Genomic DNA, 18,411 nt, shown 5'->3' on the forward strand with positions numbered 1-18,411 from the left:
ACAAAAAAATTTTACTTGCTTCAAGAAAATTATTTCTTTGAGGGGTACCTGAAGCATATTTATTTGTTTTAAGTAATTTTTTTCACAGTGTGACAATATAAAATTTCAAAAGAAGCATAACTTTAAGAAGTACAGAGCGAGCGCCATTTGACAAAGCTATCTCTACTTTCCAGGTGAATGAGCTGCGGTTGCTGAAGGAAGCCAACCAAAGACTGAACGACGATAATCAAGAACTGCGCGATCTCTGCTGCTTTTTGGACGACGATCGACAAAAGGGTCGCAAGCTGGCGAGAGAGTGGCAGAGGTTCGGCCGATACACAGTGAGCGTTATGCGACAGGAGGTCTCGGCCTACCAGAACAAATTACGCCAACTGGACAATAAGCAGCAGGAATTGATTAAGGACAATCTGGAGCTCAAGGAGCTGTGCCTGTATCTCGATGAGGAACGCGGCGGTGGTCAAAGGGACGACGGCGACGGGTCGAGCTCGAGTACGAACGCCGAGGAGACCGCGCCGCCGAGGCCGAGGCACACTTCCACATTTAACGGTATAATCTAGTAAAAGATGCAGATCTCTTTCTCTCCCTCTTATATCGAGTCAATAAGCACAAAACTTTTTTTTTTACGCGGAAGGGAATATATTTCAAATATAATAGAAAGATAATCTGATAATAATCATAATTCGCAGAAAATTAAAGCTTTTCTAAAAAAAACTCGCTCTGTGCTTGTGTTTATACAATACAATATGACACGTGATGAATATATGCAAATTTAAAGTGCTTACCGTCATCAAGTAAAAATAAAATAAACAATAATATATATACGCGACAGTTACGATTTATTTTAACGATTTTTTTGGAATGCCGATGATTCAGTTGCGAATTGTCTTACAGACCAGACAATGCAATACGTGAGGAGCTTGGAGCAACGGGTGAAGCAATTGGAGGAAGACAAGAGTGTTCTCCAGGCCCGTGCGCAAGGTTGGGAGATGCTACCATCGGGTGAAATTTGGGACAGTCCCGCGAGCCCGAACGACAATGCTCACTTGGGAAGCCGACCGGAAGCCGTGGTGCGCGCTCTCCAGGTTCTCGAGGTCAGAGAACAACTGGAAAGAGAAGAAGGTCATGACGGGGAGAAGGCGTTAGTCAGAGAGATGTGCAATGTAAGTAAACGTCAATGCTATTTCTCGATTAACGCACGTAATGCGACACGGTAAAGCGACACACGTAATGCCTCACTTAGATGAAAAAAAAAATGTCCTTTAAATAGAATAAATCTTGAAAAACGATAATTTTTTGCCTGATTTTTTACCGTACAACTTGCCTGAAAAAAATCTTCCGCGTTAAATGAGTGATGTAACATGTTCATTATGATACGTATGATTAATCGTCTTCGCTTTCCAGGTCGTCTGGCGGAAGTTGGAGGAAGGTCCGCAAGCGAGGCATTAACGATCGTGCCGGGAGAATTATCTGTCAATTTTGAAGTACTGTTAATATAAAACAATAAGCTCTAACATTCGTTCGTGAAGATAGTATTATAGACGATATTTTATATAGATTTTTATACAATTGTACAATAATCTCGATATGAGAATACCGATATCTATTTATGTAAATGTAATTTTCGCAGATCTATTAACAAAGTATTTTTACTATACACTGTGATTTATTCGCGATTGATCTCGCGCCCTTTCCCTTCCCCTTTTTCATCAAAAATCTATACCGTAAATATTTTTGTTTAAAATTTGAGAAGCAATATGAATTACTTTACAAGTGAATAGCTTTCATATCTTTTCGAGCATCTTTTAATTATAACAAAGTTTCCAAAATTAGACTCTCTTACAGGATTTTCGAAATATCCGATTCATTTTTTTAATTGAAGAACAGAGTTCCGCACGCGTGTAAGGGGTCGCAATTTAGCATCCGCCGCGTTTACTTGGAGCCGCTTTTCACGAAAAGACATTCCCCCCTCGGTGGAATTCACGCGTTGAATACGCAAGCGAGTTTGTATTTCTATTTTTAGCTCGTCAAAGGATTTGCTCTCAATGGTGCAGGCGTTGAATTGCCCCACATACATCTGCGGCTGCCTGTACGTCCGGCATCGTTGCGTCAATGCGAGGCATGCAATTAGGATATTTTCCCTATCTCTAGCTCCGATCAATTTTATCTTCTCGCTGCTCAGTAGCGAGTAACTCTTACATAAACTTAAAAGCGTTCGAAAATTAAAATATCTTAGATAACTCACAGCGAAACTGTCAAACCGAAGCGTGACAAAATTTATATTTCAGTAGGGAAAAAAAAATCGAATTGGCTAGCAATATTATCTCACCGGTCGTTCAAATTATCTTATCTGTATATGTTAAAGAGGCGGTATTCTTCGAATTGCTCCACTCCGCGTCCTTGTATCTCTTCGCGAATTCTTCCCGGCCGCCGAGTTTGCGCCGCGCCGCTCCGGATGAAAAGCGGTGGGGATCGCGTCCAGCAGCCACCGGCTGTCGGAAGGATGAGAGTCGCCGGTGATGTGCTTGTGCGGAGGCCTCGCGGAGAACAACGCCAGGTTCATCCTCCTTGCCGTTGTCCTGGCAGTGTACATGCTCGCAGGCGCGGCTCTCTTCCAACGGTTAGAGAGCGATCTCGAGATACGGCAGGTACGAAAAGTACATCCGGACGTGTATATCAAAGATTATTCTTCATTACAATTCTCGTAAAGAACCGTCGCAGATCGGGAAAATGCGTTCCTTAAAATTAAGAGTGAGACGTAAAAATTAAGAGACTGTGATTTTCATACGAAGTAAATGAAAATTGAGCAAAGAGAGCTTCGTTTAATTATATCATTATTAATTCACGCCAAACAAATCAGTGAATTGTGTATTTTTAACTTTCGTGGTCGCTAAGTGAATATACTGTTATAATGAGATCTACGAGTCAGAATTGAAGCCTATATAATTACAATTATATTTAAAATAATTGGTTCGCGTTGTATTTGAATAAATTGTAAATGTACTTAAATAAATATTGTTTGGGATGGCACAAAGGCCGCGGAATTCTGGCAGGTCTACCACGCGTTTCGAAGGCACCATCTGCGAGGTAGCTCTCTGGCCCTGCAGAGGCTGCACGAGCTGCTGTATGCCTACGGTAACGCTTCCGCTACCGGCATCATTAACAAGAGACGCCGCTGGGACTTTCCTGGTAGCTTTCACTTTGTCAGCACTATAGTTTCTACGATCGGTAAGAAACGTTGGCGCAATGTACCGTATTGGGAATACCGGTTACTAGTCAATCGTTTTATCCACGACATGACCGGGAGTATCGGGGTCAGTGGGATTCATGCCGCACGCTCTTTCGATTCCCTGTTCCCGCGACGTCGCGAACGAGTCGCTTTCAAGGGAACAATTCTGCTCGATTCCGCACCCGAGATCTTAATATCTGTAAAAGCAAAATTTCTTTTCATGAAAATTATCGTTATTAATTATAATTAAGTTATTCGAAGTACGATATCGCCTTTGTAGTTCATGTTACATAAATGAGATTATTTCTTTCTCAGACAATATGATCGAAAATTATATTATAATAACAATTATAACAAAAAATATTAATATGTATTAAAATAATAATTAATATATAACAATATATAATATTAATTTTTCATTATAATTATTGTTATTGATAGCTTTCCAGTTATATTGCCTAGGAAAAAAATAATCTCATTTGTATAATATGAATTATAAAGGTAATTGATACCGTAATTCGAATAGCTTGATTTCTTCCGCTGCCCTTTCTTTCTTGTTTCTTATGCGAGTAAAAATGACTTCGCGGCATATACGCGTATTTATACACGATAGAGAAAAGTTTTATCGAGGTGATCGCATTCCTCCGCAAAACTTGGTCGTAATGACGTTAAGTAAGAGGGTAAGGGTCGTCGGCCGGCGTATGCATGCAGAATGTTCCCCCGGTGAATTCCGGAATGCTAATATCCCGCGACCTAGTCTCGCATTTATCCACACGACTGGCTGTCCTTTGGTCGCCGATCTCTATACACGCATACGTCGCCGTATAATATAATTCTGAAATGAAAGAATTAAGCGTGACACTTATTTTACAGGCTACGGCAGCACCGCGCCCCAGACAACGGCGGGTAAAGCGGCTGTCGTTCTTTATGGCTTCTTCGGTTGTTCCGGTAATAACAAAAAAAAAAAATCTACAGATTAAAATCAAAGATCTGAGATATCGGGCAATAATTAAGAAATCGCAATAAATAACAATTATTAAAAATAATCCGGCTTTAAGAATGTGAAACAAGAGTCTAGAATAAAAAAAAAAAACTTACACATTATTTAATGAAACTATTTTTATCCTAACGATAAGCAATGATTTAGGTGGCATCTTGTTCTTCAATCTCTTCCTGGAGAGGATCATCACCCTCCTGGCGTGGATCTTGCGTAGCTGGCACATACGTCGATTGAGAAGACGTCTCCGCAGGACCACCTTGACATCCCGGCGGATCTCCAAATCGTCGAGCATCCAGAGATCGTCCCGACCGGACATCCTTGATGACGACGATCATGTGGACCTGGACCAATGGAAACCGAGCGTGTACTGGGTCATGTTCTACTTGTCCATCACCTCCTGCATCGTCGCCTGTTGTGCCGCTGCACTTTACGCGCCGCTGGAGGACTGGGATTATTTCGACGCGCTGTACTTCGCCTTCGTCAGCTTCACCACTATCGGCTTTGGCGACTTTGTTAGCACGCAAAAGCCGAGCTACCCTTACGTACATTGGTAAGATTGCGATGTGAGATCGAATTCGTGTAATTTATCCGAGGCGCATGGCTAAAATTCTGCAAACTGAATTTTAAATTTTTAATCGACAGATTCTTTGACGAATTTAACATCAATTTTTCTTTAATAAAAACGCGCCAGTGGCTTTTCGCATTAAAGCTCTGACAATACAAATAAATACAGTTTTGTTCCTCATTTATATATAGGTATAGATTCGCGAACTTCGTCTTCCTCGTGGTGGGATGTTGCTGCATATATTCCCTGCTGAACGTCACGTCGATTGTGATAAAGCAGGGCCTGACTTACGTGATACGCAAGTTGCAATACGGTAATCAGGATGTAGCGGCGCCGTATTTACCCAGGAGGCAGTCCTTCGTGTCGACCGTGTACTATTCGAAGAGGAGGCCGACGAGGCTCGGCGGCAGGGACGCGATCAGGGCGGAGGACAATTCGGATACGCCGCGCAGGATGTCGGGCGAGGTGATCTCCATGAAGGATTTCCTGTCCGCGAACAAGGTCTCCCTGGCTGTGATGCAGAAGCAATTGTACGACGCCGCGCCGAAGCAAAGGGGTGGTGGTTCGCACGCCGCCACGCCGAGTCATCAGGTGTTGAAGCCCGGAGCAGTGGGCCCGCTCGCGATCGCCAGCGAAAAATTTGAAAGCAAAAACACGATAAACAGGTAGAAGCAATCACGGCTGCGGGAAAATATATAGTAAAAGTACAGCGCATCCGTGTCGAGCATATTTCTCATGATTTTCATATTCACCTCGCAAGAGCAGTCGCCTTGCCGATTTTTAAAGCAAATTTATCGACATTCCGTGTGCTGTAAACGCCTGAAAATGATTAATACATAGAAATCAGCGACGATATTCTTGTAAAACATTTGTTCCCGCAAGATCCTTTTATATCTATGATTTGTTTAACGATACTGCGGCTCCTGAATGTTGAACGTAATAAATCATGTACGATCGTCGAATATCGCTCATCGAATAACTTTATTTTAAGTCATGTTTACAGTACAGTCCTCCATGTAGTCAACGACATCGACAAACATGCAATCTCTTGTCTTCGTAACTGCGACAATGTATACGCCGTGTATATACCGCGTCGTGTAAAATAAGTTCAACGTCGTCGTCGTTTCGTCGGCGTGAATTTCTCTGAGTGTGAAAATCGTTCGTGCGGGTTTTTTTTTATTTTTACTTTTATTTACGACACACACCAAACCGGATAGGGTTTTACGTGAGGACACAATTATCCGAATTCAGACACGTTGCGGAATACACAATCTTTGGACAATCTTTTGCGAAAACTCTTGTGGTGTACGTGTGCTTACGTGCGAACGCGCGGCCAGGAATACACAGCTTAAAAATACACGTACATACGTTGCTCCTGCTGTTCGTAAAATTCGCGAGGGCGAAAATTCCCCCGCCCCCCCCCCTCCCCCTTTGGCTACGTAACTACGGTACCGTGCGTCAATTTAAAACCGGACATCTCGAGCCGACGATTCAAACGAGCTCTCGGCCGTGACGACTAGATTCATACGTGGATGAGACCAGCGATTACGAAACGATTACGTGAAAACAGTATGTTCTTCGTTGAAGATCTAAGAACGCATGTTACTTGTATATTATTCTAAAATGAGAACGTGGACGCAAGCGTTTACGAGATCTTGGAATTACGAGGAAGAGAGATAGAGAGAGAGAGAAAGAGCAAAAGTGAAATGGACGATTCCTTGCAGAGATCGCAAGCTTTCACGTAATCTACAGACAATCGCTCGCCGTTAAGTGAAGCCAAATACGTTGCGAATAATGAGCGTTTAACATTACTCCAATCATCGCCGTACGGAGGAAGTTACGCTGATCTAAGACGCAGCGCGATCTAACCCGTCCGCCGTCCAGATTTATAAACCGGGGGTTTTTTTTTTATTTTTAACATCTCTTTAAACCTGTCGCTTAAATTTCGTCCATCTACTTCACACTCGAATCGGATTTTTAAAGTAAAACTACCAGGCCTAGCGCAAATGGCGTGCCGATAGTACCAGGACTTGTTCTACCTTTTTTTTTTTCTTTTTCTCTTTACGGTATTCTTAATATTTCAAGGAAAGATCTCAACAATTGTACGAGACTACAATGCTCTCCGTCGCAAGTAGATTCCTCGAGCCTCGGGTTGGTTTTCAGTCAACGTTTTTAGGCGTTTCTCTCTTTTTTTTTTTTTTTTCGTTTCGAGGCTCGGGCAAAGTTATCCTTAAAACTGCGTGCTCTTCGCTTCCAACAAATCCGCCAAAGCCACTAGGTTATCATCGGTAACCGTCGTCATTGTCGATCGATCAAACGCGTACAATCAACAAAACAGCGCCCCAGTGTTTCGCACTGACGCTGACAAAGCCGCGTATATTCCCAAATATTCTCGGGCGACACAGCGCTTCGCCGCCCCCGTCCAGGCGACGTTGGTCGCCCCCGACATTGGTAACGGCAGCAAAAAAACGCAGCCTAATATCTCGACTGCGTACAAAGGGTTGCGAGATTCATATCTCGATAAATTGGCGACGCTCATCCCCCGTGTCGAGGATGCCGCGCGTTTCCTCAACGTATGTCGCGCATACGCACAAACTGCTGGCCAATCATCTCCAGGCCACCGTTGCCTATCAGGTCCACGTCGTTCGTTATTTTGATTATTTTCTGCTTCAGGAAATCCCCGTCGCATCCTTGTATGTAATCGGATATCACAAAGTTGTTGTCGTTCAGCGCGGGCGGTTGATTTTGATTCTGCGGCGGCCGATTCCGCGATCGCGGTATTTGATCCGCCGGCTCCATCAGGTGCGCGTGCTTCTTGCGCTGGTGTTGCAAGAGCTTTGCCTTGAATAGAATATACACTTATTAACAACTGTCGATTGTTGACTAAATATAATCTCTCTCTCTCTTTCTCTCGGGCTTTATATAAAACTCACCTTGCTGGCGTACTGCTTGTGGCACCACTGGCAACCTTGGGGACTAGTCGTGATGCTGCCCACTGTCTGACTGAAGCTTGGATTCGGCAGTCCCGAGAATTCGGATTCTTTCTGCCGGTTGCTAGGCGGCAAGGCCGCGCCAGGATGGTTCTTCATGATATGCGCCTTACGTTTGCTGCTGCTTTTATAGACCTTTAAAAAAAAAAAACGATACTTTGATTTCTATCTCGAAATGGGATTTTATTATCGTGACGGTAACGGCAGCAAAATAGTACCTTGTCGCAATACTGGCAATAATAGTCTCTGGTTTGTCGCAGAATAGGTAAGTTCAATTCCGGCACAGACTCGGGAGCGACGTCGGGATGTCGCTTCGCTAGGTGATTCACCAGCATTCCCCTACGCTTGAAACCCACCAGGCATTGATGACATTTGTAAATGAAGCGATTGTAATCGTTCGGATTTACCTGTTAACAGAAAAATAATTGAGTAATACATAATCGATCACGTTTTTTCACCTTGGACGCACCTTTGGCACAAATTTCTTCGCCTGGTTGTTCTGCGTTATTTGTTCTCCGTTAACCACCGCTTGGGAGTGGTGTATTTTAGTCATGTGTTCCTTCAATTTATCCTTCCTCTTAAACTGTTTACCGCAGTTGGCGCAATGAAATTCTCTGCGTAAATAAAAGCCGATTAAATTTTCTCGCGTCTCTCTCGTTAACATAATTAATTTGGCACGTATTAATGCCGAAATTAAAAATTGTACCTATGATCGGAGTGCTTCAGCAAATGCATTCGCAACTTGTCGACCGTCGGGAAACGTTTCGCACAGTGCTGGCACTTGTGCTTCCTCTCGCAATGGTGTGCCCGAATGTGTTTGCGAATGACTGAATACTTGATGAACGTTCGCTGGCAGTGAGGGCAACTGAATATACCGTCTTGGTTTCTATGTGTCTCAACGTGATCCTTCAGCATTGTACCTTGGCGGAATAGCTGCCTGCACATCGGGCACTCGAAGACCTGTTTGTTTTCTGCAAATCGAAATCGTTATAGGAACAACAATCGATAAGGCCGTACTGTTTCACGCTTATTGTTTCGTTATAGATTCACCTTTATGCGTTTTCAGATGACCCGACAACGCGGAGTTGTTCATAAATCGCTTCAAGCAGATACTGCACGGCAGTGGTTTTTGGTCCTCAGCACCATGCGCCAAGCAGTGCTGTTGTAATCGTATCTTCGTAGCAAAACGTTTGTAACACATTGAACACTTGTATGAACCTAGAGGAGTTAATCTCTTTGCCTTAGGTAACGCCATTCGCCCGTGCTGAGACACATGATTCGCCAATTCGCTGTGCTTGTGGAATTCCAGTCCGCATTGCGGGCACGCGGACATTTGATTCTCAATTTTGATATCGTTGGAATGAACGGCCGTGTGCAGGTTAAGCAGGGACGGCTTCCGGAAAATCAAGTTGCACACGGAACATTTCCACTCTTTGTCGCACTTGTTCTGCCGCGAGTTCTCCTTCTCCTTCACGTTTCTGTCGCGAAACATCTTTATGCGTCGATTGTAAGAATTACCATCCAAGCGTGACCATGTGGATATTTGATTAGCCACTTCTGCCAAAAATTAAAAAAAAAAAGAGGGAATTAATCTGCGTCGGTCAATACTCATTATGCCACGTCAGTAATTAATACATATCTATATTCTTTATACCTTTTTCATCTTTCGCGTCTGGTTTGAGTATTGGCAAATTTCTGCGACTTGCATAGTCTGGACTAGGACCTGCCTTGAGCTCTTCCTTTGGCGAAATGTTTCTATTGGTCAAAAATACTATTCCATCCTTCTGCTGACAAATGATTAAATTTTGCTCCTTGTATGTCAGTGCGGGCCGCACAAAACGCATCCAGTTTGAGGTGTCTAAAAATGTAACGGAGATCTAAGTTGAAGCACTTTAACCGAAAAATAAATAGACGTTACAGACGATTGCTTACTTTCGTTGGACACATCTACTTTCAGGAATTCCCCATTCTCAGTTTCGTAGAGCAGTGGCAAAGCATTCTCGAAGGGCGAGCCGTCGTAAGTGCACAACACACCTTCGATGGGCCCGAATTGCGTGCGCCTTCGAATGTTACGTTTCGCAAAAATCCCGTAGGTCGCGCCGTTCGCTGCAGCATGCGAAGTAGATAGCTTGTTTAACAAAAGATATGAGCCTGGCAGTGTTGCTACAGCACGCGATGGCACAGGTTGATCCGCGATTGTGCATACGTCGGTCAAATTGGAGCTGTCGTCTTTGGCACAATTAACATCGTACTCGTCGTCGCACCCTGTAAAAATGCCTAATATACAAAAAGCTTATAAATAAAGTAATAAACATATTTATTTACACGCTTGGAATATTATACTCACAGAAATCTTTCTTATCCGTTATATGCCGTTTGGATCTCCGCACATCTTTCTTCTCGATCACCTTCTTCTTCTCAGTGGACACCGGTTCTTTGGTAATCTGTTGAATCTCCTTATCACACTCCGGCAAAGCAAGATTGTTGTTTTCTTTGTTCGCATCTTCGGTAATGGATGGCAAAGCGATGGGGTTGTCCTCCATCTCCATGTTCTGATTTTTAAACGTGTTGATAACGTTTATTTGATCATCCTGCATCACCAGGAAGTCTCTGGTCAGAGCGAAGTCCGTGCCTGGTATTCCTGTTAGCATTAAGGGAGTCGCCGAAGATTCCAATTCAGGTGCAGTTTCTGCAAGTGTTATATAATGGTTAAAGGATAACAAAAAAAAAACCATTTAATATGTACATTTTATTTTACAAAAAAAAAAAAATCATTTCTTACCCTGCATTAAAATCAATTCGCTGCTGACGCTGGACACCAGCCCATCTTCGTTCCCATTGCCAACAAAGTCTGTGGTAGTGTCTGTCTGAGGTACGGCCTGAGTGTCGATCGGATGGGTCAGCTGGGTCACGTAATTAATGCTCGTTCGTATATTCGGTTCAGGCTGGGACATCAAGGGCGAGGACGGGCCTTGAAGGACGACGACGGAGTTGTGGAAGGGTGAGGAAGGCAGTTGGACCGGCGTGGGAGAATATCTGGCGGTGGAACTCATGTTCGGATCCAGCGGGCTGACTCGATTCTCGAACTCGGATAGGGGGGAGGCCGCCCTCGGCGAAAAGGAGATCTGCTCATACGTGGGGAACAGTCGGGATTGATCCTCCACATATTCCACCTGGCAACAGAGGGGCCACAGTCGTAAAGATACACACCAAGATACTGACATGTCGTTCATCATCAAAGGAGTTTACTCACGGTCAGGAACAGAAGCCTGTTGTTCAGCTTCTTCGGCTGTTCGCACAGGGACGAGGCGAAGGGGTGATCCGTCGGCCATCCGTTGACCGTGGTATCGGCCCCCCTGTCGATGCTGGATATCTCGAAGGACTCGGCAGGGGCCCCCTCAGGAGGGCCCCTTGGATCCATCTTACGTTGACGTATCGCACCAGCGAAGTCCGTGGTGTCTTGTCGCCCGTGCCGTTGTGTTACCAGTCACATTCGATCGCGCGGACGTGCACACGGGAGTACGCGAGGGAAGAGATGTAACGGATCTCTCTGACGGCCAGGTGACAGCCAGGGTCGCTCTAACCGCGACGCGCGACCCTCGGTGTTCCGGGCGCGACGCGGACGGCGGACGACATTGCGCGCGAGGCAGGAAACAGGTGTTCGTCCTGCGGGTCTCCGTTATTTTGAACTCGCACGAGAGGAGTCAAGCAGCCTCGACACACAGGGGCTCGAAGTCGATGCACCTCTCACTCGATAACAGTGAGCATCCGCTGCTGCAGCAGCACTGGCCCGTCAACAGTCGACGATGCCGATCTCGCAACGCGATTGATTAACGTCGAGACGGCGGGAAACTTTGAACCCGCGAAACAGTCCGTTCGGATCGCAATTATCTTACAATTACATTAGCTTATTGTTTGAACGACTGTAAAATCTATTCGTAAAATCGACAGTTGTTTTACTGATTATCTTCTAAATAAACGCGAATGCGCATGAGGTAAAATAAGGGAAAATATTTTTCTTTGTTTACGTAAAATTAATAGAAATTTAAGGATATAAAAATATATAACTGTGTTATAATTAAAAATATATAACTGTGTTATAATTGAAACACATATTATTCGTATGATAATTAGGAATAATGTTTTTCGTATTAAAAAAATTTCAAGTCAAATTTCTGTATATTACAATACTACTCTAAATTATTTAAACAAATTTTTAATTTTTTAAAAATTAGTAAAATAATTTTAAAAAATAATTAACAAAAATTTCAAATATTTATTATTTATCGTGCGGGAATATCAGTGTGTAATATACTATATATTCTTGCAATTTCCCCCGCGATTATATCGTTTTCACCCTTCTACCGTTCAACTCATGAATGGGGATTGGGACCCCCCATTCACCTCGGATCGGGAGGGTTGGAAGCTTTCCCTGACAACAGAGAAACAAACACGGATAAACAAGAAGCTGGCGCAGGGCGCAGTCCACGATACGAACTGAACAATTGTTGATCGTAAAAACTTTGAAAAAATCGCTTCAGATCCCAGATTGACGAGAGACATGGTGCTGCTCGACGAAGCGCGGAAGCTGATGGACGAGATGATGAAGGTGACGATTTTCCAGCCGTCCGAGAAACGGCGAATGCTGGAGGACGAAAGAAAGACCTTCCCGGATCCGAATTTAGTTATGGACGCGAGGCACAGAATCTTTCGCGAGGACCTGGCCAGTTCTCCAGCAAAGGCTTCTGTCCTAGCAGAGGCCAGAAGGTATACCTTCGAACTTTACGCGCAGCTTTATAAAAGTATAGATTTTATTTATAATATATCTATTTATATTATGTTCATATAAGTCTAGCTAGTATACGCGTAATCTATAAATTATCGCGAATAAGATTATAATGATTTTGTATGAAGATTATAATGATTTTGTCGCTTATCTTATTGATCGATTATTATTATCTTATTATTTTATTGATCTTTCTCGTTGTTATCGTAGCTAACACATTATGTAAATGGATCGCGTAATTTTGGCCGGAAATGATAAAGATAAATTAATTCATCAAATGTATTCACAGATTATTGACGCAGGAGGAAACGAGGGAACTGCAGGCGAAAAGAGAGCAAGCTTTCATACAGAGGGAATTGCGCAAATTTGAGCAAGATTTGCAAAAGTCTCGTCCCAAATTTTGCGGATTGTGCAGCAGAAAGAATATAGCTAGCTCGGATGACGAAAACTTTTGGAGAACATCCAGCAAAGTCAAGGTGAAGCTCGACAACAAATTAGACATTTAATAAAGATGAATCACTATTTTCAACGTGTGATGCCTGCGAATATATTATAAATTTTCCAGCATCTAAATTAATTGTATCAATTGTCTTAATAAGCCTAAAAAATTTACAGCGGATTCTCATTAATAAAAGAAGCAAAACGATGGAGCAAAAGCCGACAGCCGCTCAAAAGAGGAGCAGAAAGCCGTTCGCGGAAGTCTCTTCCGCCGAATTGAAGAACAACAGGCGGTGTCTGACGAACGGGATCGAGATAGCGTCTTTCGGTAGCATTAAAGTGACCATCAAGGATAAATCGAGCTGCGAATCGGAAGAGCAACGACTGCATATTTTAAGAACGTATTTCGAGGCTCTTCGACAGAATGCGCGGGATAAACACCGTCTCAGCGAAATCAGGATCCGCATCCAGAGCATCTTGTCGCGAGAAAGACTGAAATCGTACGTTCATCTGTGGAAGATGCGTGTGAGGGAGGCGAAGGCACGACGAGAACGCGCGGCGGAAGATCCCGACGCGCGGAGGATCGAGATGCTCATCGACACTCTCAACGAGACGCGGAAGGAATTGAAGTCAAGTCAAAGAGCGGAGTCGAAGGATTCTTCCTCGAACTCGAGAGACACCGAGGCGAGGAAGAAGCCATCCAGGCCGTTCGTCTTCGAGTCGCCGGCGCAGTGCCGATTGATCGCCCAGAAAGAGATCATTCGCAAGCAGCGGCTGAAATTGGCCGAGCAGAACAGGATCATTGAGGAACTGAAGCTGAAGCAGGTGCAGGAGGAAATAGCGAGGTCCGGCGAGGAAACGGTGAACGCGGCCAGGGAGACTCTCACCCACTGCGGTCAGCAGACCAGGAGGACGTTGATCCAACTGATGAGACAAGCGGGCTATAGGTAGATCCTGTAATTACGAGTAATTATGACGTATTTCATTTCGTCAAGCTATAAACTACACGGAAAGAATTTTATTTTAAAATTTATCTTGAAAATTATGTTAATCATAGGACAACATAGCATTTCGACAAAATTTTCATTTTTATATAACTCATTATTTTTTTTTTTAAATATGTACTACAACAACTTTATTGTAATGCACAATAAAAAAACAGAGAAAATCATATAGAATTTGCCGAAATGCTATGTTGTCCTATAATTAACGTGATTTTCTGGGTATATTTTTAAAAGAAAGTTCTTTCCGTGTATGAATTCTTTATCTCGAAAAGAATATAACTTCAGGTCGATAAATTCCTAATTCCCGAATACGATTCTCAGTCGAGCTTGCCGCTGAAACTTTTAAGATTCGAGTAGTATAATCAGACTAATAATCGAAACTTCTCAAGTCAGCTTTATGTTCGACGTAAAATATACAAATGTCTCCTTACGTTATGACGTCGTTTGCATCAAACATGTGCATCTATTCGCACGGCATGCGAGTGTATTCTGAGCTATAAAGCTCTTTTAAAACGACGATGACGCAAAGCGTAAAGACGCTGGAAGCTGGTCTTTGCGGACTAAATTAAAGTGGATCGTTGATTACATTGCTCGCTTTACGCGCTGGTCTTTCTACGAGTTTGCGAGGTAGAAAGTATCTTAAAGAGGAGATGTTCAGAGTCAAGCCCTTTTTGTGCTAAATTAAATCCGACGCAGATTTTACGCGAGCGTAATTCGGCTTGGCGGACCCTTAATTATACGTTCTTCTTTAATTAACAGGGACAAATCCCTGGTGGCGCCAATTCGAGTACCGAGTCCCCCTAAATTTCTGGCGAGGATGGAAGCGCGGGCGGAAGCGAGGAGGGACAGAATAAAGTTGCGCGAAGAAGCGCGACGGAAGAAACTGGAGGACGAGAGGAGAAAAGAAGAGGCCGCCAGGAGGGCGGAGGAGCAAGAGAGGAAAAGATTGCAACAAGAGGTCAGATAATATGAGAGGTCAAAGTATATTAATATCGTATTGGGTGTGTGCTAGCACACTTAGCTCTCTCTCTCTCTCTCTCTCTCTCTCTCTCACATAGCTTTCACCTTGCTAACAAAATTATCTCTTGCGAGGGACATTTCCAGTAAATGTTACACTGTAATAATTTCTAGTTTACATTACTCATACAATATATTGTTTATTTTGTACTTCATTCTATAACATAATAAAGTACTTTATCCTCTAATGCCACTTACACGCTACATTTAGAAATATACTCGCGGTTTAATCTAACAAGATCTTTTCATCCCCAGGCCCTGCGCGAAGCGCGAAGAATGCGCGAGGAACGGGAGCAACAACGAGCGCGCGAAGTGGAAAGGTATAAGAAACTAAATGCCATGGCGGAAGCATTTTATCGCAAATACCTGTTGCGACGCTATATAACCGCGCTCGTCGAAAAGAGGAATAACGATATGAGGAAAGCCGACGACTACTACAAGCGGTGCTTGCTGCAAAAAGTGCTCGTGATGTGGCGGATGGAAACGGAACGTCGGGGTAAAATTAAATCCGAGCTAGCTACAACGTTGTACAATAGAAATTTATTGCGATACGCGTTGCAAAAGTGGAAGGACGTGGTGCAGGAGGAGAGAAGAAAGGGCCAAGTGGCGAGAGACTTCTGCGACATGAGATTACAGAATAAATATTTCAAAATGTGGAAGCTAAAAGTTATGGAATATAAGGTGGAGCAATTGAAGCGTGAGCGTTTAGCTCTGCAGCACTACGAGGAAAGGTTGAAAATCAAGTATTTCAATATGTGGAAAAGGTATCCAGAGATGGTGCCGGTTATCATGGAGAGGAAGCGAGTGAGAGACATGTGGCGGGAAATCGTGCAAGAAGTAATCCCAGACTTCGACCCGAGGCAAAGAGGTGTAATATTAGAAGACTAGTGTAAAAACGAATTTAGAAATAACTTAGATTTAATACTGTTACGACAATCGTTGGCCTCGTCATCCGAATGAGGTAAAGAGTAGTCTTAGTCCCTAAATACACGCGAGAACAGAAGTTAACATTTCTCTTACGCCGAATAAAACGCAAATCATTACTGTACATACGTATTTAAATTTCCTTTTACTTGAACATATTTTAGAACCGTATTTATATGTATGTATGTATTTATGTGTATGTATGTGTACGTGTTTGTGTGTGTGTATGCGTGTACTCAATACAATTTACTATATTACTCGTACAATGGCCATTTTATCACAGTTACATTAAATATACAAATGGTATGCACAATGCGATACATTAAGGATGACAGATGTAATAGATTTTGATGCTTCGTGATATGTCGAACATGATTTCATAAGTATAATATTATGGAAGTAATATCTATTATACTTTTCATGAATTATGAATCGTCAGATATCAAGATTATGTTGGATGAAGAATAGTGTGCAATCGAGTCCGATCTTAACTGTCGCATTCTGATTCACTTGTCTCAAGTGGCCTAAGGGCCACGGCACGCAGAAAAGCTTGAGCAGTGAGACGTAAGCAGCAAAGAAATCAACATGTTGGATTCGCTACTATTTACGTTATGGCCTTAAAGTCTCAATTGTGATTAGTCGATTGTGCTTACGTTTTTCTTTTTTTTTTTTGCTTAAGTTTTTGCGTGTGTCACGGCCCTTATTTGTTACCTACGGCTTTATAACGCTATGACAAATAATTTGGCCTTACCGTTCTTCTAGTTTGTCAAATTTGATTTCGTCGTAATCCTTTGTACAGAGTGTAATGCATACACCGTGTGAAATAAAATTCAGTGATCCTAGCTTACAAATAGCGTCCCTAAGTTTTGCAGCAGAACAGCCGAGATACATTCTTCAGCATCCCGTGGTCGTACTGATTTTTGATGTCCATCCGTCGCTCGTTCGACGTCGTGCCGATGTACAGCAGCCATAGGTGGTACGTGAGATAACAAAGGAGCACCAGGCCCACGAAGAGGCTGTATAGCGCGGAGACGAAGCAGAGCGCGATGCTGAAACAATATACACATTTATTGCATATCGATCGGGCGGCTTCGGAACGGAACAGTTGCGCGACACGTTATCTGTGTCGAACTTTTATATATCAGAAAGCAAATATGAGATATTACAATATTTATGACGCCGCGTCTTGCAGACAATTATCATTATCTTGCGATTATTAAATTTTATAGATCCCCTGTATCTTTCCAGTTTACTTCATCGAGTCTTGGTATCAGTGACATCCTTCACACTTCCCGCTCGTGATATACATGACGTTCTGATCTTGTATAGTGGAATAATTTCAAGAGTTGATTCAAACACACACGCACGTGTGTGCTTTGATATATTCTCAAGTGTGTATCAGAGCGCAATTAGGAAGTGCACATGGTAAATACGTACTCCAACTGATGATACACGTCGCTGCAGTCATCCGGGAGGAGCACGGTTCCGATGAGAATGAACGGATGGCAGACGCTAGTCATAGTTAAGTTGGAACCGTATATAAAAGCGATTGCGGAAAAGAATAAACAGCCTAAGTACCACCTTAAGTTGCTGGAACCTATGCAGCAATCCAGCCTGAAAAAAAAAAAGGAAGAAAACCGAAGTGATTAGAGAAGAATGCAAGAATACTAGATTGTATAATCATATAAACGCGGTGACTCCGCGGTGAAAGGAAGGAGAGTAGCCGAGGTTGCCTACCATTTGCAATGGTATTCCCTATTGAGTATACAGGTCTGGCACAAGCGGCAGTGATGGGCCTTGGGCGGCGCCCTTCTCCTGCACGTGGCGCAGAGCTCGCCGCTGCCCTCGCCCAGCTCCAAGCTCTGCGTGCCGCCGACGACGGCGCTCTCCTGCGTCGCCGTCGCGTCCGCGTTCAGCTTGGTCTTGTAGCCGCACCACATGCCGCCGACGACGCACACCATGAACAGGAGATTCTCCTCGGGCAGGATCTCCAGCAGCGGCACGACGCTAATCTCGAACACCAGCATCATCATCAGCACGCTCGTGATAGTCCACATGAGGAAGAACTTGGTGCGCAGTAGAAACCTGAGGAAGTTGTGGTGCAGGTAGTAGACGAGGACCGGCGTGACCAGGAACACGACGACCGTGCAGAGGAAGGCCTGGGCGGCGATCACCGCGAGGATCGGCACCACCAGCAGCGGCAGCATCGCGTCCACGGAGATCTGCTTGGCGCCCGCGCGCCAGCCGCACGGGTTACGCAGCCTCTCCCAGACGGGACAAGTCATGCTTCGTCGTCGTCGTCGTCGGCGGCGACGGCTTGAAACCGGGGGGGGTGGGGTTGGGGTGGGGGGTGGGGGAGGAGGGCGGGAGCTGTCGTCTCCTCACACTGGCATATGCGACCCAGACGTCGGCTTCGTCGGCGACGACGGTGTTTTTCGAGGTTAGTCCGACTCCCGCGGAC

At 44.0% G+C, this 18,411-nt stretch overlaps 5 protein-coding genes across 6 annotated transcripts in view; 3 read left to right on the forward strand and 2 right to left on the reverse strand.

The window, feature by feature from the left end:
- LOC105458474 (coiled-coil domain-containing protein 85C) overlaps positions 1–1,655 on the forward strand; it is a 4,016-nt gene extending 2,361 nt beyond the window's left edge. The window contains exons 2-4 of the mRNA XM_011703801.1: positions 174–546; positions 892–1,160; positions 1,402–1,655. Of these exons, the coding sequence (XP_011702103.1) occupies positions 174–546; positions 892–1,160; positions 1,402–1,446 (687 nt within the window). The 3' untranslated portion in view covers positions 1,447–1,655. The remainder of the gene's footprint in view (positions 1–173; positions 547–891; positions 1,161–1,401) is intronic.
- An 861-nt stretch (positions 1,656–2,516) lies between these two features.
- On the forward strand, positions 2,517–5,753 carry LOC105458475 (potassium channel subfamily K member 13-like). Its single transcript, XM_011703803.1, has 5 exons — positions 2,517–2,645; positions 3,033–3,225; positions 4,100–4,174; positions 4,374–4,776; positions 4,983–5,753. The coding sequence occupies exons 1-5, from the start codon at positions 2,517–2,519 to the stop codon at positions 5,458–5,460; spliced, it is 1,278 nt and encodes a 425-aa protein (XP_011702105.1). The 3' UTR covers positions 5,461–5,753.
- On the reverse strand, positions 5,754–11,736 carry LOC105458476 (PR domain zinc finger protein 10-like). 2 transcript variants are annotated; one of them, XM_011703805.1, is made up of 11 exons: positions 11,035–11,736; positions 10,564–10,954; positions 10,129–10,470; positions 9,714–10,046; positions 9,436–9,639; positions 8,832–9,338; positions 8,488–8,752; positions 8,251–8,395; positions 8,000–8,188; positions 7,725–7,916; positions 5,754–7,632 (listed from the first exon to the last, which is right to left on the reverse strand). In XM_011703805.1, exons 1-11 carry the CDS (start codon positions 11,200–11,202, stop codon positions 7,360–7,362), a joined length of 3,009 nt encoding a protein of 1,002 aa, XP_011702107.1. In that variant the 5' UTR covers positions 11,203–11,736; the 3' UTR covers positions 5,754–7,359. The 2 variants fall into 2 exon arrangements, with proteins under 2 accessions (XP_011702107.1, XP_011702106.1); XM_011703804.1 differs by having other exon boundaries at positions 9,714–10,058; positions 11,035–11,735.
- A 412-nt stretch (positions 11,737–12,148) lies between these two features.
- On the forward strand, positions 12,149–15,926 carry LOC105458477 (trichohyalin). The gene is made up of 5 exons (XM_011703806.1): positions 12,149–12,548; positions 12,857–13,043; positions 13,183–13,952; positions 14,769–14,967; positions 15,282–15,926. The coding sequence occupies exons 1-5, from the start codon at positions 12,343–12,345 to the stop codon at positions 15,912–15,914; spliced, it is 1,995 nt and encodes a 664-aa protein (XP_011702108.1). The 5' UTR covers positions 12,149–12,342; the 3' UTR covers positions 15,915–15,926.
- A 150-nt stretch (positions 15,927–16,076) lies between these two features.
- Positions 16,077–18,235, reverse strand: LOC105458609 (palmitoyltransferase ZDHHC23). The gene is made up of 3 exons (XM_011704075.1): positions 17,688–18,235; positions 17,388–17,564; positions 16,077–16,999 (listed from the first exon to the last, which is right to left on the reverse strand). Exons 1-3 carry the CDS (start codon positions 18,233–18,235, stop codon positions 16,810–16,812), a joined length of 915 nt encoding a protein of 304 aa, XP_011702377.1. The 3' UTR covers positions 16,077–16,809.
- Positions 18,236–18,411: the final 176 nt, after the last annotated feature.

This window comes from Wasmannia auropunctata, unplaced genomic scaffold (assembly GCF_000956235.1).
Source record: "Wasmannia auropunctata unplaced genomic scaffold, wasmannia.A_1.0 LD334508.1, whole genome shotgun sequence".
NCBI lineage: Eukaryota > Metazoa > Arthropoda > Insecta > Hymenoptera > Formicidae > Wasmannia > Wasmannia auropunctata.